The following is a 21,897-nucleotide window of genomic DNA, read 5'->3' on the forward strand; positions in this document are numbered from 1 at the left end:
GGAACGCAACCTGGGGCAGTTGATTTACAAACACAGGTCTAACTTAAGTTTCACTTTTTTGTTAGAAAAAATCAGATTGGTACATGCTTGAATTCACACAAATTTACACTATCATGAACAAAAATGTAAACCTTATTTTTCACGATTTGTTGGGATTATATTTTGGACTCTGAGTTGCAAAATATAATTGGCCATTTTTGACTACTTTTGATTTTACATTTGTATTTCACCTTCAAATTGTTTTATTTGATTAGATTTTTTACCTTGCCTTGCTTGGTATCATTCTTTTCAGCACAACCTCACGTGTCTGAATCTACAGTAATTTTTTCATTGACATTCTGTATTAACACAACTGATCTGAAATCACACAAAAAACATGAAATCCTAGTAGTACTTTTTTTTTTTACCGTGAAACCCACAGACATATTGTAAATTATTTTCAGAACTTGAAATGGAAATATAAATAGTAATTTTTATGTTATACATACATTTTGTAAACAAAGTTATATGCAACTATTTATCTAGTAATTCAGCCAATGCATCTCGTGGTTTTTTTTTTTGTTGTTGTTTTTTTTTTTTTTTTTAATTTTGTACAACAATTGAAAAATACTACTATAACTTAAACGAGAGAACAATCAGTGTCACAATAAGATGTCCCACAAATTATTTGTGCCAATAAAAACACAATACAGAGGAGACCACCACAGGGATAAACCCTGCAGGCCTGACAACAGGAGGTATATCACTCTTCTGGTTTTCCACCTGGAGACAGCGTTTACATTGCAATCTGCCTTTGTGACATTCATTAGTCCCCTCACTGCTACACAAAACAAAACAAAAACAACGACTACACAAGACAACACAGTGCACTAGCTATATACTAAACGTCACAAATCTGTCACATCTCAAAACTTGCTCTCTCTCTCTTTCGAGTGATGTGTCGGTCACGAACGAAACGGCTCTTATAGCCGGATCCTTAAAGTGAACGACGCAAGCCGGCTCCTTATTGGGAGCCATGTTTTTTCCTTTCTCCCAGTCGCACTGTTTTTCCGCTTCACTCCACACGCGAGCCTTGTGCTTTGCGCTGGGAAGGGGGGGAGGGGCGGTAGTTGCACTCGCAGTAGCACAGGAAGAGAGCGGGAGGGAGAGACAGAGAAAGAGAACCAGGGACAACAATGTCACATTAGTACGGAAGAGGATTAGGGCCACAGGGAAAAAAAATCTGAGAAAAAAGTCAGAATTCTGAGATTAAAGTCAGAATTCTGACTTTTTTCTCAGAATTCAGGAAAAGAAGGAAAAAAAAAAAAAAAGACATACCCACTTTTCTTTTTTTTCCAGTGGCCCTAATCCTCTTCCGTACATTAGAAAGGTATAGTAATCATCCACAACTACTTTCAGTTGCAGATGATAAAGGATTCAGAAAGTTTATTCATGCAGGCTTATATGACAGAGAATATGCATGTTCTTTTTGTTTTCATATTTTAAGTTATATTTAATTGTGTTGTGGTTTTCAGTGTTTTGTGTTGTTTCACTTTAAATTTGTTTAAAAGGAAAAAAGATAACAATTTAAATAGTTAAAAGTTGAAATGTGAGTAGTTGGTTTTTGTATTATATGATTTATTTATTACATTTTATGTGGAGTGAATAAATAAAAGTATATTTAGGGTGGCCGCTACAGACAAAGCACACACAAACTCCAAAACACGTACAAAACACAACAGAAGTGCTCCATGATCTAGGTAGCTCGGTTTTGGAAGTTCAGTTAACGCTAGAATTGTGTTTTGGAGTTTGTACGTGTTTTTTGGAGTTTGTACGTGCTTTGTCTCGAGGGGCCACCGCATATATTTATATATAAACATATAACTAAAACTTTTTACATTAGTAATTCCTTTTGTGCATAATTTTATATTATTGTTAATAATAAATTAATTAAAAGCAACAAAACAACCTGAAGAGCCGGTTGGGAGGCGAGCCGAAAGAGCCGGTTCTCTAAAAAGAGTCGGAAATCCCATCACTATTTCTCTCTCCTTCCCTGGCTTGCTCTGTCTCGCTGCCATCCCTCCCAAAACTTCCCTCTCTTCCCAAACAACCAATAAATTTTTTTTTTCACACATTAGTTCTGGACATGATTAGCAGTCGTCCTTTTTGACATGTAGCTGAGACCAGGTAAGACTATTTTGTTACAGTCTCACTTGTATTGGACTGTACTTTGTACATGGACCAGCTAATGCATTTGTGCTCTCACATGCAGCTACTTAAGTCGTAACTGGATTATTTGAGGTCTGCAGTTCACTTGGCTGTCAAGGCGGCTGTTATCAGCTGATAAAAGACCTGGAGTGGAAATTTACGGGTCAACACCAGAAGACAGTCTTAGAAAAAGAACTTCCAGAATTAAAAAGCTGCTTCTTTTTTTCCCCCTTTAGGACAGTCACCTTTTCTTTCAGTTCTGGTGACAGCGGACATTATTAAAGCTAGTTTAGATACTACTTCAGAATAAGTGCCTTAGTTACAGCCCTTCACATCTACTAAGACGACTGCACAGTGTTGAGCCTCGACATTAGGACTCAGCTAATACTTGGTTATAGAAAGGCAAAACAAAGAGGATAAGACATTTTTTCAACGGATGCTTTTTTTAATGACAGAACACAAACTAATTCACGTGCCAGATAACAGAAGTAGCAGCCTGAACATGCCTCTAAATTTAAAGGCAGCAACATTGAAAGATTTATAAATTCTTCTTCGATCAAAAATTATATTCTCTATAGCAGGCTGATTAATAGCTTTCTCTCTTCTTAAAAATAATATGCTGGAATGAACAATCAAAGGTTCTGTCACATAACAAATCAGAGCTGTTGGTTTCTTTATTATGACTGCTTAGCAATCTGCGGCCTGGTCAGAAGTTCAGATATCATCTCCCTGATGGTCCTGAGGGGCATGCCACAGAGGACGCCCTGATGCTTTGCCCTCAGCTTAATCATAGCATCCACAATCTTCTGCCTCCCCACCTCTGAGTCAGAGGTGGAGAGTATCAAAGCTGCTCATGGTGCCATAGAGTTGTGGCACAAAGGTTCCCTTTGCTGTAGGGGAGATGCACACCACCTTCCTGTTCCTGATGCTGGGCTTAACAGGAGGCGGGGTTATCAGCTGGAGAGAACAGAGGAAGACACATTTTCATATTAATGCACTCAAAATATATTTATTTTTAAACCCTATTTTATGATAAGAATTCAAAAATTTTATCAATGTCATTTTTCCATCAACGACAGCTATTTTGAGAAGTGCCAATGAATTGTCAATCAGGGAGGTTTTTTTTATTTAAAAAAAAAAAAAAAAAAAAAAAAAAAAGCATAGATCCAGTCCCGATCAAAAGTTTAAGACTTGAAAAATGGCAAACAAGCCAGCTGACAGAAAATGACATTGAATAGACATTTTTGCACAGATTTGGCCTTTCAAAGGGTATGTGGTCCCAAACTTTTGCTCAGCTTTAAAACAGCCCGTTTCAGTTTAAGCGTTGTTTTCAATCAATTGCATGCTCAAAAAGAAGTGGTCTTAAACTTTTGATCGGGACTGTATGTTCTGCTTCTAACACAGATCTGAATGCACACTTAAAGTTTGATCGTTTTAGGACGCCTAATGCTCGTCTGCTCACCTCAGTGCTGCTGGAGTCAGTCTTGGAGGTTTGTGGTTTGGCAGCGTCCTGTGAGGAATCAGGTTCAGAGGCCGAGTTCTGGCTGCTGTTCGTGAGTCTGCTGATGTGCTCCAAATGTAAAGCGCGACCTTGCATTCTGCATCCATGTAGCTCTTTCACTGCAGTCTCAGCAGACTGGGGGCCACTTAACATAACTATGGCAAATCTTCAGAACATAGCGAGTTGTTAAACTGGCATGCGTGTGCTGATTTGTGAAGCATTAGAATTTGCTGCTACAACCACACATAAAAAAGTAAACCTTCTAGAATTGTGTAGAAATGTAACATTTTACAGTTTTGTATAAAATTACATTACTACAAGCAATACATTAACATCTGCTTTTGACCAGGTAGATGATTTACTGTATCACTTTGCACACCACTGTGACTCCAGCGATTACATGGAGCAGGGTGAGTACTGCCAGTCTAACAAGAATAGAAATCCCACATGGCAAAACATAATTCCCTAAAGAAAACTGGTGGCCCAAGAGTAAACAGACCTGCTGCAGGTGGAGTGGACACAAGGGTAAAGTAATGTGTTGACAGAAGTACACAAAAATATGACAGGATAATATCACAGATCACCTGGAATCAGCCAAACATATGCAGGTTTACTTTGATGCGGTTAAAGCATTCATACTCAGGATTGGAGTCAACATTTTGGTCTCCATTAACGATTTAAAGCCAAAAACACAGGGAAACCGGGCCCATAATAATGTTTTTCCTTAAGGAAATAATTGATATAAAAACCTGAATGTGTGACTACTTAATAAAACAAGCATAAGCCTGAATAGTGGGGGGGGAAAAAGGACCTCACCTCAAATCCTTTAAAGCAGAAATGCTGACTTCAGTGGGATGGTATTTGTCAAAGAGCAGCATCATGTCACTCTGACAGAGACAAAGTTTCAATTAAAGTCTATACTGCCCTCTGCTGGCAACCACACTGCAGTACAATGGTTTCACATAAAAGAGTCATTACACAATTTAACTTGTCAATTAAAATTTCCAATGGAAAAAAAACCCAAAAACAAACAAAAAAACAATAAATTTTAAATGACTACTCAAACAACATTGATGAGTAAATGCTCACCTCTGTCACATTGCTGGGCAGCTTGGAAACACACAGTACGGAGCTCATGGCCTCCTGACTGGCTGATTCTGGAATGAAAACAAGTTAACTGCGGTTACTTAGAAGAATTTTAATTCTCCAAATGTTCAGCCCTAATGCACTGTTTGCTCTCTCTCACCATCAGACAGATGTGCCGTCACTGGTGTGGGGTCCTGTCTCACAGCAGTAGCTACATCATCTTCTGGAAGCTCCAGCTCTTCCTCAGCATCATACCATTTCTCACCTGTGTTCACCTCTTGACCCGCAGACCCTATCCACAAAAAGAATTCCTCAGATACTAGTATTCATAAATTGATTACAGACGCTTCTGCGCATTATGGTTCGAACCTCCATCTTGAGGGATGAGGGTAGCAGCTCTCCTTGTACTCTCATTTTTGAGCCGTTTTTCCTTTTCCTGACCAACCTGAGAAAAGAGAGGGAAAAAGAGTTGACTTGGTCATGGTAATGAGGCCCAAATACAGGAAATAAAAACAGCAATTACTTAAACAAAACAAACAAACAACAAAAACAACAACCAACCACCACCCACCCACCCACACAAAAACACCAAGCTGAAAAAAGGACGTGAAAAACAAAAATGTAAAGAACCTTTCCGCCTTGAGCATCAGGACGTCCACAATCTCCACTTGGTGCATCCAGCTTCTCCTGGGAGCTGCTTTGGATTTGAAAACATGTGTCATTATTTGGAAGGGAAAAAGAGTGATCTACTCAATAACTGAACCAAAATAACATACAACTACACCGTGTTTCAATTATGCAATGATATTTTTCTCTGATTTTCCTAAATAGTCGATTCAAATGACAGTCAGCATAATTTTCGAGTCATCAACCATTAGAGTATTATTCAAATGTTACTCAAAACTGCCTGAAAACAGTGTTTTTCAAATATAACTGAAAATGCACTGTTCCAAATTATTACGCACAGAGTTTCAAAACATTTTATAGATAGTAGAGAATTGAAAATGGTCATTTGTTGAATTTGCAGCATTAGTAGATCAATTTTACTGAATTCAAAAGCCATTTCAATCAAAAACATCTTAACAGGTCAAAGCTACATATTAACATAGGATCCCTTATTTGATAGCAGTTTTACAATTCTTGCATCCATGGAACTTGTGAGTTTTTGGAAAGTTTCTTCTTAAATGTCTTTGCAGGATGTCAGAATAGCCTCCCAGAGCTGCTGTTTGGATGTGAACTGCCTCCCACCCTCTTATTTTTTTGTTTGAGGATGCTCCAAAGGTTCTCAATAGGATTGAGATCAGGGATCAAGAATGGGGACCACACCGTGAGTTTCTCTCCTTTTATGCCGATAGCAGCCAATGATGCAGAGGTGTTTGCTGTAGCATAAGGTGGTGCATTGTCTTGCATGAAGATGGTTTTGCAGAAGGCACAGTTCTTCTCTTTCTACCATGGAAGAAAGCGGTCAGTCAGAAACTCCACATACTTTGCAGAGGTCATTTTCACACCTTCAGGGACCCTAAAGAGGCCAACGAGCTCTCTCCCCGTGATTCTGGCTCAAAACATGACTCCACCACGTCCTTGCTGACGTTGCAGCCCTGTTGAGACATGGTGGCTGTCCACCAACCATCCACCACTGCATCTATCTGGACCATCCAGGGTTGCATTGCACTCATCAGTGAACAGGACTGTTTGAAAATTAGTCTTCATGTAGTTCTGGGCCCACTGCAGCCGTTTCTGCTTGTGAGCATTGGTTAGGGGTGGCCAAATATAAGGTTTATGCACAATTGCAAGTCTCTGGAGGACCCTACACCTTGATGTTCGCAGGGTTCCAGAGGCAGCAGCAGCTTCAAATATCTGTTTGCTGCTTTGTTAGCAGCTACTCTCTTAATCTGATGCATTTGTCTGGCAGAAACCTTCCTCATTGTGCCTTTATCTGCACGAACCCATGTGTGCGCTGACTCAGCCACAAATCTCTTACATTATGGTGATCACGCTTAAGTTTTCGTGAAATATCTAAGGTTTTCATTACGTGTCCGAGGCATTCAACTATTTCACGCTTTTCAGCAGCAGAGATCCTTTTTCCTTCCTATATTGCTTGAAAAATGGTGGTCTGCTTAATAATGTGGAACGTCCTTCTTCAGTAGTTTTTCCTTTAATTGGGCTCACCTGGCAAACTAATGATCATAGGTGTCCAAGATTGATTTCAGTCATCCAAAGAGCCCTGAGACACAATTTCATCCATGGGTTTAATTGAAAAACAACTTATTTAATCTTTATGACACTTAAACACAATTTGCATAATAATTTGGAACGCGGTGTAAGTGTGTGTACCTGTTTAGACCTCTTTGTGGGGGCCCCAAAATTGATATGTTACTATACTTGTGGGAAGCCACAGTCACTTTATGAAGGCAAAAGTGCCCGTCCCCACAAGTTTGAAGGCATTTTTGAGACTCAAAATGCAGTTTTAGTGTCAGGGTTACGGCATTCATTTATGATGTTTAGGGTAAGCAGCTAGGGAAAGCATTCTGTCAATTAGATGTCCTCACTAAGACAGCAAAATGATAGCGTGTGTGCGCGTGCACATGCGTGTTTTAATGTACCAAGATGAGATTTCTCCCAAAACGTCACGAATGATCTAGACAGGAAGACAGAAAAAGAATTTATTTCCAAATAAAGTCCAATTCATCACCCAGCCCCACCACAGAGCTGGCAGATGTTTACTAGGGGTGCAACAATACATGTATCGATATTAAACCATTCGATACAGTGCTTTCGGTTCGTTACGCATATGTATCAAACAATACAAGATTTTTAATTTCTTTTATCAACTTTTCTTCTGCCGTCTGTGTTGAGCGCTCAGTGGATCTGCGTTCGACTACTCCGCCTAGGCTGCACTGTCGAGTGCAGATCCACTCAGCGCAGCGCAAGCTAGCAAGACAGAAGTTAAGCTCGTTGCAACATGGCAAATTGAACCTCCCCCACCCTCATTCAGATCTGGCCTTTGGAACTATTTTGGTCTTCAGTGAAGTATGACCCTGAAGGTAAGCGCGTCATGGACTAAAGTAAAACAGTATGTCGGATGTGCCACGCAATGCTCAATTGGTGGGAACTAGTGCGTTAGCGCAGTTAGCTCGTTAACGTGTTGACGTCGTGTTGACGCACGGGGCAATCCGCGGTAACTTGTTAATGGAGATTTGCCGCATTATGGCGTTAATGTCATTTTAACAAGATTTACGCTGACAGCACTAGTGGGAACACAATGAATATGACTGCACATTTACTCCGACATCATCCTAGTGCAAAGACAAGTGGAAGCAGACAAAAACAACAAGCACGCATGCTACAAACTTTACCCGAGTCATTTAGACAGCCATCAGCACATGATTCTCCTTATGGGGACCTGCTATGTTTAATATGCTGCTGAGAATATAGTCCAGAAGAAGCGTATAGTATAGCTTTTATTTTGGAAAGAGCCATTTCTCTGTAACAAACTCTCTTCCAAAGATGAGTGATTTCTCAATCAGATATTTATTTTTTTATTATTTTGTTGTTTCAGAAACATTAAATTTAAAAACTGTACTTTTGAGTTAAAATATATATTTATAATTTTAATAAATGACAAATTAAAAAAAGCATGAACATTTTTTTGTATTGAAAAAAATATCGAACCATGACACCAAAGTATCGAACCGAACCGTGAATTTTGTGTATCGTTGCACCCATAACGTTTACCTGTGCAGGGATGTAACTTGATCCTGTGAGTATCTCCCCAGAGTCAACAGATAAAGGCTTCAGTTGCTGCAGGGGAAGCCCTGCCTGGATCTTACTCTTCATCTCATTATAGTCCAACTCCAGTTTTTGGAGAGCACGTATAATGTTTGAAGGAGGATTCTTTGCCCTACGGTGAGATTCGGGACAAACACTATTGTCTCAGACAGAGGCTTATAGGCTCAGACACGTATTGTAACTTGGTGCATACTTACACTAGGGTGAGCTGGTTTGCCTCAGTAGAGGTGTAGTATAGTCTCCAGCAGTGCTGTCTGCATATGCTGTACTGCAGTGCCAGGAGGGCTAGCTCTGCTTGCTGAGCACGGTCCATGCACTCACACTCTTTATTCAACTTGCCGCCAACACTGGGGAGGGGGGGGGGGGGTTACACACACTCACATTAAACTATACAGGTCATGCATAAACAGGTCATGCGTGCGTATACGTCACCTTTTTGTTTTCTCTTTCCCTTCCTGTGTTTTCTTCAGTTTGAGAAATTCCTGAAATATTAATAAACTATTTAAAAATGTTTTGGTGGAGCTTCTATGAATGACAGCTGTTTGGGTTCCAATCTTACCTTGGCGAGATAGTCCAGATCTGCCATGCGTACTTCAGTGTTAATGTGTTTGTCAGCTGTTTCCAGGTCCTCAGTTTGAGTAAAGACTGACAGGCACTGCACCACCTCAGTGCCAATCATCGCATCACAGGTGGGGACGCAGGGCATAGGGGAGGTGTGCTTATCTACACTTTTTATCTTGGTGGCAGACTCATATGACCTCAAGGTCTCAGTGCTGGCTTCTGCTGTAACATCATTATTAGTGGTGACTGGACACGAGTGACCGCTCCGGTTTTGTTCTTTCAGACTGTCATTAGCCAGACAGACAAGGATGCTCTTATCATCCTCCATGAGGCTATGGAAGGTGTCGCTTTGATCTTCAGAGGTTAAGAGAGTTGATTGCAGTATGGTCAGTACCATGCATATCCTCATCTCTGCATATATGTTTTGTGGCGTTTTCTTCAGCTTGGCACAGAGGAAACTTACCCTGTTCTGGCTCCACTGCCTGCATAATGCTTCCATCGGTGTACTGTGGATCAATCATCTGAATCCTTTGTCTTTGTTTGATGATTTCAAATATTTAAGTTTGACAAACACACAAAAATAGAAAATCAGGAAGGGGGCAACATATGCACGACATTGAATATGCTGCAGATTTAGAAAACTAAATAATTTTTACATTTCTTTCCGATGTATAAAATAAATTCATTCACTCTGTAGTTGGGGATAATTTAAATTCACAGTTGGTTTAAAGTAGATGTCCGTAGACACAGACAGGAGCACCAAAGCTGAAGTCAAAAAGCTGGACACTGTCAGCAGCAACATGGATTTTAGACATGCAACACACATCCTGTGGGCCCACCATCCGCCAGAGGCGGCGTAGGGGTCCGGTGCAAGGTGCTTCAGGTCGCTGTCAAGGGCAGGTCCCTTGCAATTTGATTACTCAAGCTGGCCATGGGAAAAGGGAATGTCATCTGTCTGGTATGGAAGGAAACTGAAGGGATGCATGAGGTTGACAGAAAGAAAGAGTAGATGTAGCTGGTTCACCTCAACTGACATATTGGGTCTGAAACTAGTCTCCTCAGAGGGGCTGGACTCTGCTCCAGTCTAGAGTTACATCAGTGAGAGCAGCAGGCAGGTATTCACCAGCCTCTGTGCCTTTGGTAACAGGTATGCACTGTCATTTGCACTTATGTGGCAAAATCATGGCTCAGAATACCTTCTTGCTGGTCAGGGGTTCAAATCCAGTAAAGGGTAGGCTAGGCCCTCCATGCTACCCAAGGCTACCTAATGTGTATGTGCTACAGATAACAAGCCATACTGGCTTGTCTGTTGCTCATATTAACAAGGTCTGTGTGAGGTGTTGAATAGCTGTTTTAATGCTACCATGCATGTAATCCCAGGGGAAGGGGTTACATGAAGAGGATGTGGAACTTATGGCTTTGGTAACACCAAACATCTAGACTAAGGGTGAGACTAGTAGCTCAATGTTCCAACAGCCAGAAGAAGAAACTGCTATCACAACTAGAGATTGATGAGGTACAACACAAATGCTACAGCAAAGGGAACCCAGGACATCAACTCAAGGGTTGAGAAATCAACATCCCCGCCCTACGAGATTGGTTACCAAGCTCTAAGAACAACTGGTGGGTTGCTGTTGAATGCAAGAGCAGCTGACCTGAAGTTTATGACTAAGCTGGAAACCTGGATCCTCAGTGGCTGATTACCAAGCCTACGTAAAGTACCTGATGAAAGTCTACCAGAAGATGTGAATGCAGCATTACGGTCAATGGCCACTGTCACAATGTGTTTGGCTATACGGTAATTAATACCGCCCAAAAAAAAAAAAAGTCACTGGCTACCCTCTGCCACCCCTGCAGGCCACCGCCAGATCCTTCTGTCTCAGGAAAACCAGGGCCCTCACAGGTGACTCCTTGCACCCGTTCACCACCTGTGTGAACCGTCTGGTTGGCACCTCAGGTCAATCAGGTCCTTCACCTCCAGACTCACTAACAGCTTCTTCACCTGGGCCATTCGGACTGTTAACAAAGACTACCCCCACTCACCTCTCCAATCTGAGCCACAGTCTGAGTAATCTACATTTCTCCTGTTTGTTATTTATTCCTAATGTCTTATTATTTTATTCCTGCAGAGTTGGTGTGGAACACCCATAATTTCATTTTACATATACATTGACAATAAAGGGCTATTCTAGTCCATCCTATGATGAACAGCCACAAAGAACAGTGTCCTCAGTGGAGATGGAGCATGAAGGGAAGTAAGCTAACTGTCGGAACTGCAGGAAGGCGCAATGTAAAAAGCGGGGCCTAAGAACTGTCCACACCTGTGGCCTTAAAAACTGCTAAACCAAGCCAGCCTTGGCTAGCAGCTCGAAAAGGTACACCAGAGAGACAGAAGCAGTAGGAGCCTCACCAAGGCTGAAGATGGAGCAACGTTGGGAAAAGGATGCAACACATAACAACAATGCTCAGCGATTAGTAGAGCTCAGTATACCGTAGCAACATTACTGAACAGGATCCAAGAACATCTCAAGTATGAAGAGTTTGGACAGGACCAGGTCCTGACATGACTCACACCTACTCAATAAAAACACTGCCCTAAGACTCAGTGAAATAAGATGCATACTTACTGTGATGGACTGAAGTCTGCACTCTGGCCTTGTAGCCCTGAAATCTGGTTCCAGGGCTCAGGCTTTCTCCTCTGTCGACATACCTTGAGGTCCGTGTCCAGAGAAACGCTCACCAGGCCGGCTGGTTCCTTGCACACAGCTGCACAGATACCCGTTTGAAATGAGCACCTATCTTCATTCAGCTGGCACAGTGGCAGTCCCTTTCAAATAACAACAGTGATTTGTCTTTTTAAAAAAATACAACTTGGACTACACAAACTAAAGCTCTTTAAACACACTTACAGGTCTATAGCAGGCCTTCTGATCATTTGTTCTTTGTGTGACGGGGCTGCTGCAAGCTGCACTGAAGCCACCAGGCATGTGAGCCTGCCTAAACAGCTTTTCTTGATGCTCGTTCCTGTTACAGCCAAGCAAAGTTAAATTCTCCCTACTGGGGAGCATCTCCAAGTCCAGGTGAGTGCTGGGTATTTCTTGAATAAAAAGCAAACAAATGGAACGGTTACAAGATTGAAAGTATGCGAATGGAACTTGGTCTCTAGACTCAGTAATCTTCAATTAATACTCATTAAATTTGACAGTTTGAGACAAGAAATAAGCCTTGTTCTATACTAAGACATGTTGTGAAATTTATTTTTACTACAATTTTGTTGTCATTGCCTGTCTGACACGCACAGTGGGATATCTCCAACCGCAGGATGAGTAACCTGAACTTATACCAGGAATTATCCGAAAGTTCCAGGACTTCACTAATTAAAAAAACGATTCCAGATTTAAAGATCTTCTCTTCAAAGTCATCTTTCTGTGCAACTGTGGCCCGCTTTCAGCACGATTATCGTTTTTAGATCACTTAACTAACTCCTCTTGGTCCATTTGCATGGTCTGCATGTGCCTGTGTGGGTTTCTTCTGGGTTCTTTCCACAACCCAAAGACATGTTACATTTTGATTCTTGGCAATGGATTTAACACAGAAGATAAAATCCTGTCAAGATGTTAATAGATATTTTAATATCTATTAAGTGTTATTTGGTTGTAAAATAAAAGGAAAGAGCAAGAGAGAGAGAGAGCGAGAGAGCTATTGATGGCAGGCCTGAAAGAAAAAAAAAAGTTTTGAGCATATCCAATAACTTCTATGGCCACAGGCGTATAACATCGAGCATCTGGGAGTGCAGACTGCTTCTACAAACACTTGTGAAAGAATGTGTCACTCTCAGGAGCTCTGTGATTTCCAGTGTGGCACTGTGATAGGATGCCACCTCTGCAATAAGTCCAGTCATGAAATGTCCTCAATACTAAATATTCCACAGTCAGCTGTTAGCTGTATTATAAAGAAGTGCAAGTCATTGCACTTCTCAGCAACTCGGCCACAAAGTGATAGGCCACACAAAATTACAGAGTGGGGTCAGCAGGTGAGGCGCACAGAGGTTGCCAATTTTCTACAGTCAGTTGCTACAGACCTCCAAAGTTCATGTTGCCTTCAGATTAGCTCATGAACAGTGTGTAGAGAGCTTCGTGGAATTGGTTTCCAATTCCATGGCTGAGCAGCTGAGGAACCCAACAGAAGTTGGAATGAGAGAATAAAATGGGTAGAGGGTTGGAAATCACACCTTCGAGTTGGGCTATTATCTGTCTAAGTCAGAGACATCCAGTGAAGCCAGAAGGTGAGTGCACCGGCAGCATTAGTGACAGCTGAACGTGCTGGAATCCGTATCCATTTACTGTGCTGACACCAACCAAACGTTGACAAAGCACAAGGCCACTAACGGGCATGTTAAATATTCATTTTGTAAATTTTTATTAAAAAAATTAAAGCAAAAAGTAGGTAAAAATAAAGTAAAACAGGTAGACAGCTAATGGACAGGAGCTGAAAATAACATCCATTTTGGAAGAGGTCCTGAGAATGAATATTAGTTATGTTTTTTAATTGGCAGAGTCCCAGAACTATCCACCAATACCAATAGCACAATGTCCAAAACAATCTGATTAATGCTTTTAAAGGGGTTTCTGTTTTCTGACTCAAGTGTATGAGATGATTATATTACCACATCCAGCCATCCCTGTTCCTGCAGTTGTAAACCTGTAAAGAAAATGAATTTTAGTGAAGTGATAGAACTTGTCTGATATGTGTCTTCACAGTAACACATACACGTGCTGGCTGGCTGTCACAGCTGACTGGGCAGGACTGCTGCTATCTGTAAATTTAAAAATAAATTTAGTCTGAGCACACCTAATGCAAGATTTTAGTACTATAACATACTTACCCTTCACATGAACGTGATGCCTATGTATTTCTAAGGCAGGATGTCTTTGCAAGAACTGATGAAACCCTCCTACTTCTAGGGAAAAGAAAAACGTGATAAGGTAACTAAAATTCATTTTCAATGCATGAAAATGTGCCTACACCTATACACAAAAATGCTGAAACTTATAACTGTTCTACCAGTTATTTAATTTGCTCATCAATGTGACAACTCTAGGTGATATTTTTTGTTACAAATGTTACAAATCTAGAGGGATTTTGGATGCTCTTCTCGTGTCTGTATGGTTCTCTCAGAACAACTTTGTTAGGTTAACTGGCATTTGCTCTGAATGGTTGCCCTCCCCCGACTCCCCAGTTGAAACAGGAAACATATTAGCCAATCATGTACTGACAGCAGCTATCAAAGTTCTGTATTTTCATTTGTAATTTGATTAGTTATTTCCAGATTAAGTTTGCTTGTTTTGGCTAAGTGTCATTATTTAAACCTTTTTTTTTTTTTTTTTTAGTTTCAACTATTAATAGGGATGGGTATCGAAAACTGGTTCTTGTTGAGAACCGGTTCCCAGTGTTTCAATTCCTTGGAATTGTTTGCCATTTTTGCAAACGATTCCCTTATCAATTCCAGTCGCCCCGAATGACGTCACCACGTTGCGGAGCGTCATTTACCTGGCAGGAAACACGGCGCCTAAGCGGCTCAAACGCTCAAAAGTTTGGTTTTGCTTTACGAGAATGGATGACAACAGGGCAACTTGCAATACTTGCAAAGTAGATATTTCATTTAAGGGAGGAAACACTACAAATATACAAAAGCATTTGCTCACAAAACACACGATGACCTTAAATGAATGTCGTGTTTTTAATTCCGCTCCGGACTCGTGAATCTCAACCCAGCAGCAGCGGTAACGTTTGCACGTCCTCTCCCGTTAATGCGGCAGGTAAATAATCAACTAACAGCGCATATTATGTTAGCGCGATCTGCCTTATTACAAAACCTGCCATTACTGTGCATTTAGATGACCGTGATGAGAGAGACAGACAGAGTCTGGCTCAGATGCTGGCAGTTCTCACTGCAGTCTACCGTTAGCGTCTCCTTTCAGGCCAGGATAGACGAATGTCACCGAGCAGTGACTAAGTTTGTGGTCAAAGGCTTGAACCCATTTGCCACAGCAGATGATGTTCGGTAAGTGAATGTGTTTAATTGTAGGCAGGGACATTACTGGATATTCTTGTGTAATTGCTACAGAATAATTGATGTTATACTTTGTTATTGCTACAGAAGAATATTTATTTTATTATTTTACATTTACAATTTTTTTTTCCTGGGGACCCAGTGACACCCCATTGAAGAGCCGTAGGCTGTGGATCTCTTAAGATCTCACTGTTGGGTTTGTAAGGCCATGTTACTCCTAAATTTCTATCTTGTTCAAAGAGAAGATATAAAACAAAGTTACTGAGCACTCCAAATAAAATAAGAAGAAAAGTTATACATTCCCACGATCAAGGATTGTTTGTGTAGCTTTTGTGGAAGGCTCTGTGCAGGAATGCGGGAGTGAACCGGAGCAAGGTCGAGAAACAGTAGCGCTCACAGTAAGATGGTACCTTAGGCGCATAAAACTGGGTAACAGGTCAGGGAAAAGTGTGTGTGTGTCCATCCCTAGGTGAAGCTGCACCCAATGGAGGAGAAGAATGGTAAATGGCCTGCATTTGTATAGCGCTTTTCTAGTTAAGGACCCCAAAGCGCTTTACACTACATTCAGTCATTCACACACACAATCACACACTGGCATTGTAGCCACAGCTGCCCTGGGGCGCACTGACAGAGGCGAGGCTGCCGGACACAGGCGCCACCGGGCCCTCTGACCACCACCAGTAGGCAAACATTGGGGTTAGTATCTTGCCCAATGATATTTGGCATGCAGCCAGGAGGCAGCCTGGGATCGAACCACCGACCTTCTGATTAGTGGCTGACCTGCTCTGCCACCTGAGCTACAGCCACCCAATGAATGGGCTAAAGCAGCTTTAGAATGGCTAAAGCAGCTTTACTCCAGGCCTCGAGGGCCAGTGTCCCTGCAGGTTTTAGATGTGTCCTTGAACCAACACAGCTGATTTAAATGGCTAAATTAGCTCCTCAACATGTCCTGAAGTTCTCCAGAGGCCTGGTAACGAACTAATCATGTGATTCAGGTGTGTTGACCCAAGGTGAGATCTAAAACCCGCAGGACACCGGCCCTCGAGTCCCAGAATTGCCCATCCCTGGGCTAAAGTCTAAACCACCGCACTTCTCAACAGGTTTTGACCAATCAGACAGAAGCACATTCTCTTTTACAAATACCACTAGTACTGCTGGTTAGCATCATCTCTCTGGATTGGGAAAACCTGGATTGGGACTGAAACCCTCTTTTACCTTAGATAAAAAGAACATGCAACAACTTCATTAATTCATTTATACCTAAACCACTGTGTCTTTTAGACTCCATTCCTACACAACTCTTCAGTTCTACTATTAATTAATTATTAAATTTTAAATATGATCAGTTTCTATTAACAGGATGTGTATCACAGGTTTTCACTTTAGCTGCAATGAAACCACTAATTAAAAAGCTTTTACTCAATTCAGCATTTTAGCCAACTACAGACCAATTTCTAACCTCCATTTTTATCTTAAAAAGTCTTGAAAGAATTACTGCTAAACAGTTGACCAAAATTCCAAAGGAATGGTTTTATTTGAATGGTTTCGTTCTGGATTCACAGTGCATCATAGCACAGAAACAACACTAGCAAAGTTAACAAATTATCTTTTTATGGCCCGTCATAGTGGACTGCCTCGCCTGTTAGACTTCAGTGTAGCATTCAATAGCACCAACCACAGTATTTTACTACAGTGATTAGAACACACCACTGATATATAAAAGGAAATATTCTTAAATACATATGATAGATACCAATGCTTTATGTAAATGGGGAGCCGTCTTCACATATGAAAGTTAATCGTAGAGTTCTACAGGGTTCGGTGCTGGGACCAGTACTAGTAGCATGACATATACGTCCCTTAAGTAACATTATTAAAAAACAGAATACATTTTCATTGCTATGCAGATGATTTGCAGCTTTATTTATCTATGAAGCCTGAAGAGGGCATAAAGATATGTCCTTCAACATGCATAAAAAAATATGTAGGAATGTTTTCTTTCATCTGCATAATCTCTTAACATTGAAAGCATCCGGTCTCAGAGTGATGTTGAAAAACTAGTTCGTATGTTCATTACAGCTAGGCTGGGCTATTGTAATTCATTATTATCAGGTCAAATGCTCCCAAAAAGCCTTCACTTAATCCAAAATGCTGCAGCAAGAGTACTGGGACTAGAATGAGAGAGTACATTTCCCCTGTATTAGCATCTTTTCATGGCAACCTCTTAAATCCAGAATTGCATTTAAAATCCACCTCACATACCAGATTTTGAATATTCAGGCCCCATCTTATCTGAAAGAGGGCCATTTTACCCCATCACAGCACTTTGCTTTCAACCTGCATAGCGTTCAGCTTTCAGGCTCCTCTTCTCTGAAACCAGTTCCCAGTTTGAATCCTGACAGACACACTCCCTACTTTCAAGACTGGCTTAAAACTTTTCTTTTGATAAAGCTTATAGTTAGGGGAATAAAACATTTTCAAAAAGACAGGCATTCAAAAAGCCTGGAAGTCTGCTGCCCAAAATCACATTGGCAATTACAAGAAACTGGCGCATTGAAAGCAAAATATGGTGTGGTGTGGCAAAGACATACACAGCACTATAAGTCCTAATACATTCTCTTTCACATCTTTCTTGACCTCTTTATGTTATTCCTCAAGGACGAAAGGTCAGGAAAAGACAGGTCACTTTTTTCCTATTCAACCACAATTTTTGTTGAGGTGGTACAAATTCAATCCAGTAGCTACTGTTAACGCCAAACGTGCAAAAGAAATTTCAACTTTCCGGAGTCCACTGCAACAAGCTTCTTTTTTTTTTTTTTTTTTGGAACTGTTTGAGTTTTAAAATGTTTACCGCAGTTTTCATCAACCATTAAGTCACAGTATGTTTCACGGATTGCAAAGACTAGTGCTGCGTCGGCCCTGGTCAAAGGGAGGGCCAGTTGTGGACAGCTGTGGTGGGAGTACCGACACATACCCTGTATGAGCTTTCTGTCCTCGGGTGACAAACCCAGATACCAGCCCAGCAGCTTGGAGTCAGTTAAGGCCAGTTGCGGATAAGCAGCCACCAAATCATACACAGACCTGAAAGCAGAACCACGTCTCCTTTTTTTGGTTCAGGTTATTTAGCTGGACACAGAAAACTGTCGTGGTTACATACCTGTCCAGAAAGAACTTCCTGCTCTCCTCTGTTGATGCAGAAACCGACGTTAAGACAAACAAATGACAAACTAGTAAAATGTAGTTACTGGTCAAGTTTGCGGTACAGAACACTCTTTACTGAGTAAAAGCCTGGACACAGAATAATATCATTGCGCTAGGACCTAAATTGGGACTACTTTTACCCATGATTTCATACTTACGTGGACTGGGTCTTTTAAAATCCGGACTGTAAAAACTGCTTTCTGCCCACACACCCGCAGAGTAATGAGGTGCCTCGTGAAAAAACATGCGTGGAAAGTCACGCCACGATGTTTGATAAGAAGCCATGGGTTGGGTGTCTATAGGCGTCGTCCAAACGTAAAAAGGCCACGACGTCCGCCACGGGTCACGCGTGTAGCACGGCTCCATTATAACCGCGAAATGGCGTCAGCTAAACACGTGAACGTAATGACGGCTAATGTTAGCATTAAGCAAAGCTAATGTTTGTCTGTTAGCATTTGAATTTTTGGTTTCTCGTTTAATATTTCTGAAAATAAAAAGGCATATACGCTTCTCCTTTTAGTTTTCGGAGTTAGCTTGCTAACTTGTTAGTTATGTTACATCCAAACCCCGCGTTACTCTCGAGGCCTTCAGTTGTCTCATAACTACAATAATGGAAGATATATTTTCTCACTCCACTTCATTTTAGCCATGCCGGGGAATTCGTCAAAGTACAGGAATAGTCCACTCTCTAATTTTACCTTTAGTTAATCTTCGCTATTGCCATTTGTGAGCTTTAACATTATCCTCCTACGACACATGCAGCGAGTTCTGTAGGCGAAGGGCAGTCAGTTTACCCTGTTGTCACTTACCTCAGTCTGGTAGTTGAGAAGACATACAGATACAGAGATCAAACACTTTGATCTCCGTAATGACTATAGTCTGTATGTCTCACTTTTCTTAATAAAATTGCACTCAGGAGGTAACTTTTTTTTTTGAGGGGCGGGATTACATGTATTTATACACAGTACAATTTTATTTGAACATTGAGAAAAACTAATACAATTCAAGTACAGTTTTCATTAGAGGTGTGCGGATCGATGTGTTAATTATTTCTTTGGAAAAAGTAAACCTCAAACATGACATGAAAAATGTCCGAATCTTTTTTTTTGTGTGCTTTAGAGACAGAAAATTTTAAATTCCAGATCTCCAAAAGCTCAGTTTCAAAACACATGAAAAGGTGAAAGGTGTGTTTTTTGTGTTAACTAATTATCGTGGAAAGTAACGATCACAGTGATGATTAAAACGTGTTCAGAATTTGCAAATTGAGAATTCATCTCATAAGTCATGGCACACTACTCTCCCCCAATTAGCTGCCCTAATACTTTTAAATTATTGGTACTGATTGTATCGATATCAAAATTTGTAGTGGCACAGCACAACTGTGAATGAGGGAAAGTATGAATGTTGAATGTTTTTGTTGAAATATCCAGGCAAGTATATACATGTTAAATGATAAGATATACACTACACAGATAGCGTCAATAAACACACAACTTCAGGTTTTTTTTCTATAATAATTCTTCATAATTTAACAATAAGAACAAATAGTTTGATGTGCTGTAATCATTATGAAGCTATAATTTGAAATACAATAACACACTGAGTTTTTGTACAAAGTGTCGGTATCAGATACTACCCTGAATTTTACTTAATATCTAATTGGAAAGGAAATCAGTGGTATCCCACATCACTAGTTTTTATTTCCTTTACTATCATGTGTATATTGGACAGTGGTAATGTCAAGCAAGGATGAGACTTGTGAGGTCAAAGGACAGCATGTTAATTTGCTTTTGTTTCACTCTCAGTGGCATGATATTTAAACATAAGACCAGATTTAAATATCTGAAAAACATATGGGGCACAAACGCAATGTCAAGAGATTTATTCTAAAGACACTTCTTCAGCTAAGAATCTAAAGGTAGAAACACACAGACGCTGCAGTTTTTACTTGCAAGGGCGATCACAGAACGCTCACACCAGAGTGGGGGCCCTGTGATGTGTGCTTTGTTCCTGCACTTGCCTTTATTTATATACAAAAGTAATACAACAGTGAATACGTCTATTCATTAACAGAGGAATGTTAGTATGTAGGGAGTGAAGATAAAAGTGGTTCAGGTGTATGTGTGTGTGTGTGTGTTATTCTGAAGGACGTGGCCCCTCTTCTTGAAGATAAGAGCTTCCAGCTCCCCTCTTCCTGGCAGGAGTGAAATGATAACAGCTTGCTCAGCTATTATCACTGTGAGAAAGAATTTATAAAGCAAGTCTTGATTCCAACAACAGTAATAAAAGGGTCATCATGCAGTATTCTATAATATGCAAACTTATATATCACAAAAAGATTATACTGACTACTAAGTACAATTTTATATTGACACGCAATATATATATTTTTTTAACATAACTGTACAAAATGTACATTATACTTTAAAATAATTTACTGGGAATAGACTGCATTGCAATGGTGCCGACATGATTGGCTTACACTAAAAAATACAGTGCTGTGAAAATATTTTTGCTCCCTCTTAATTTCTTTTTAAGTATTTGTTTAAGATCATCAAACTAATTTCAGTATCAACGACAATGCAAGTACAAATACAAAATGCAGTTTTTAAATGGTCCTTTCATTTCTTAAGGAACAAAAGCTATCCAAACCTATCTGGTTCTGTCTGAAAAAGTAATTGCCCTCTAAATAACTGATTGTGCCACCCTCGGCAGAAAAAACTGCATCAGCTGTTCGATGGCAATGACTCTTTCACATTGCTTTGTGTAAAGTTAATATGTCAATCCAGTCCCACTGGTGGAGTTTTGAGCATGAACGCGGCAGATGTGATGGGACTCAAACCTTCCAAAAAAAATTGTTCAATCGGTCCATAAAATATTTACCCAAAAGTCCTGGAGATCAAGATATTTAATGGCAAACATGAGACAAGCCTTTGTGTTGTTTTTGGTCAGCAGTGGGTTTCAACTTGAAACTCACCTATGGATACTGTTGTTGCTTTCTATGATCAAGTACATTCTACCTAACGTTCACACTCAGAGAGCAACTTGGAGTTAGTATCTTGCCCAAGAATATTTGGCATGCAGACTGGAGCAGCCATGTATCAAACCATCCACCTTCCAATTAGTATGACCTGCTCTACTACTGAGCTACAGCCACCCTGAGTCTTTTCCATTGTGGATAATAGGTGTCGCTGTGGTTCACTGGAGTCCACAGCCACTCCTTCCAGACTGATAGATGTCACTGACTTTATTTCTCATCTGTTCTTGAGTTTCTTTAGATTGTACCATGATGTGGTGCTTTTCTTTTTATGTTTTAGCCTACTTGGTTTCTTCATTCATCATGTCTGGCAGTAATCAGGCCTGAGTATGGCTAGAGAAAATTACTCATGTTTTCAAGAACTATTCATCCATTACCTTTTCATATAGGGTCAGGTAGGTTTAGATAGCCTTTTCTCTTAATAACTGAAATCAAAATTCTAAATATATATAATAATTTAAC

General features: G+C 40.5%; 1 protein-coding gene across 2 annotated transcripts; it reads right to left on the minus strand.

Annotated features, from left to right (window-relative positions):
* Nucleotides 1–1,973: 1,973 nt before the first annotated feature.
* rbm44 (RNA binding motif protein 44) lies at nt 1,974–19,086 on the minus strand. Of its 2 annotated transcripts, XM_085136170.1 has the most exons (21): nt 18,557–19,084; nt 18,355–18,382; nt 18,172–18,278; nt 14,010–14,084; nt 13,895–13,940; nt 13,791–13,825; nt 12,034–12,221; nt 11,752–11,951; nt 9,588–9,664; nt 9,123–9,478; nt 8,996–9,045; nt 8,761–8,910; nt 8,510–8,675; nt 7,378–7,412; nt 5,405–5,471; nt 5,144–5,219; nt 4,935–5,066; nt 4,778–4,845; nt 4,505–4,575; nt 3,650–3,854; nt 1,974–3,144 (listed from the first exon to the last, which is right to left on the minus strand). In XM_085136170.1, the coding sequence occupies exons 1-21, from the start codon at nt 18,762–18,764 to the stop codon at nt 3,013–3,015; spliced, it is 2,472 nt and encodes an 823-aa protein (XP_084992296.1). In that variant the 5' UTR covers nt 18,765–19,084; the 3' UTR covers nt 1,974–3,012. The 2 variants fall into 2 exon arrangements, with proteins under 2 accessions (XP_084992296.1, XP_084992297.1); XM_085136171.1 differs by lacking the exons at nt 1,974–3,144; nt 3,650–3,854 and having other exon boundaries at nt 4,519–4,630; nt 18,557–19,086.
* Between the last annotated feature and the right edge of the window lie 2,811 nt (nt 19,087–21,897).

Source organism: Neolamprologus multifasciatus, chromosome 16 (assembly GCF_963576455.1).
Source record: "Neolamprologus multifasciatus chromosome 16, fNeoMul1.2, whole genome shotgun sequence".
Lineage (NCBI taxonomy): Eukaryota > Metazoa > Chordata > Actinopteri > Cichliformes > Cichlidae > Neolamprologus > Neolamprologus multifasciatus.

What these genes read in the sequence shown, in the direction of transcription:
- rbm44 (XM_085136170.1), bottom strand. Translation starts at nt 18,764, where the DNA reads ATGGAGCCGTGCTACACGCGTGACCCGTGGCGGACGTCGTGGCCTTTT. An exon ending in GCATCACGTTCATGTGAAGG is followed by an intron (nt 13,941 to 14,009) that starts GTAAGTATGTTA and finishes TTAAATTTACAG; the next exon opens with ATAGCAGCAGTCCTGCCCAG. An exon ending in GGGAAAGAGAAAACAAAAAG is followed by an intron (nt 8,911 to 8,995) that starts GTGACGTATACG and finishes CCCCCTCCCCAG; the next exon opens with TGTTGGCGGCAAGTTGAATA.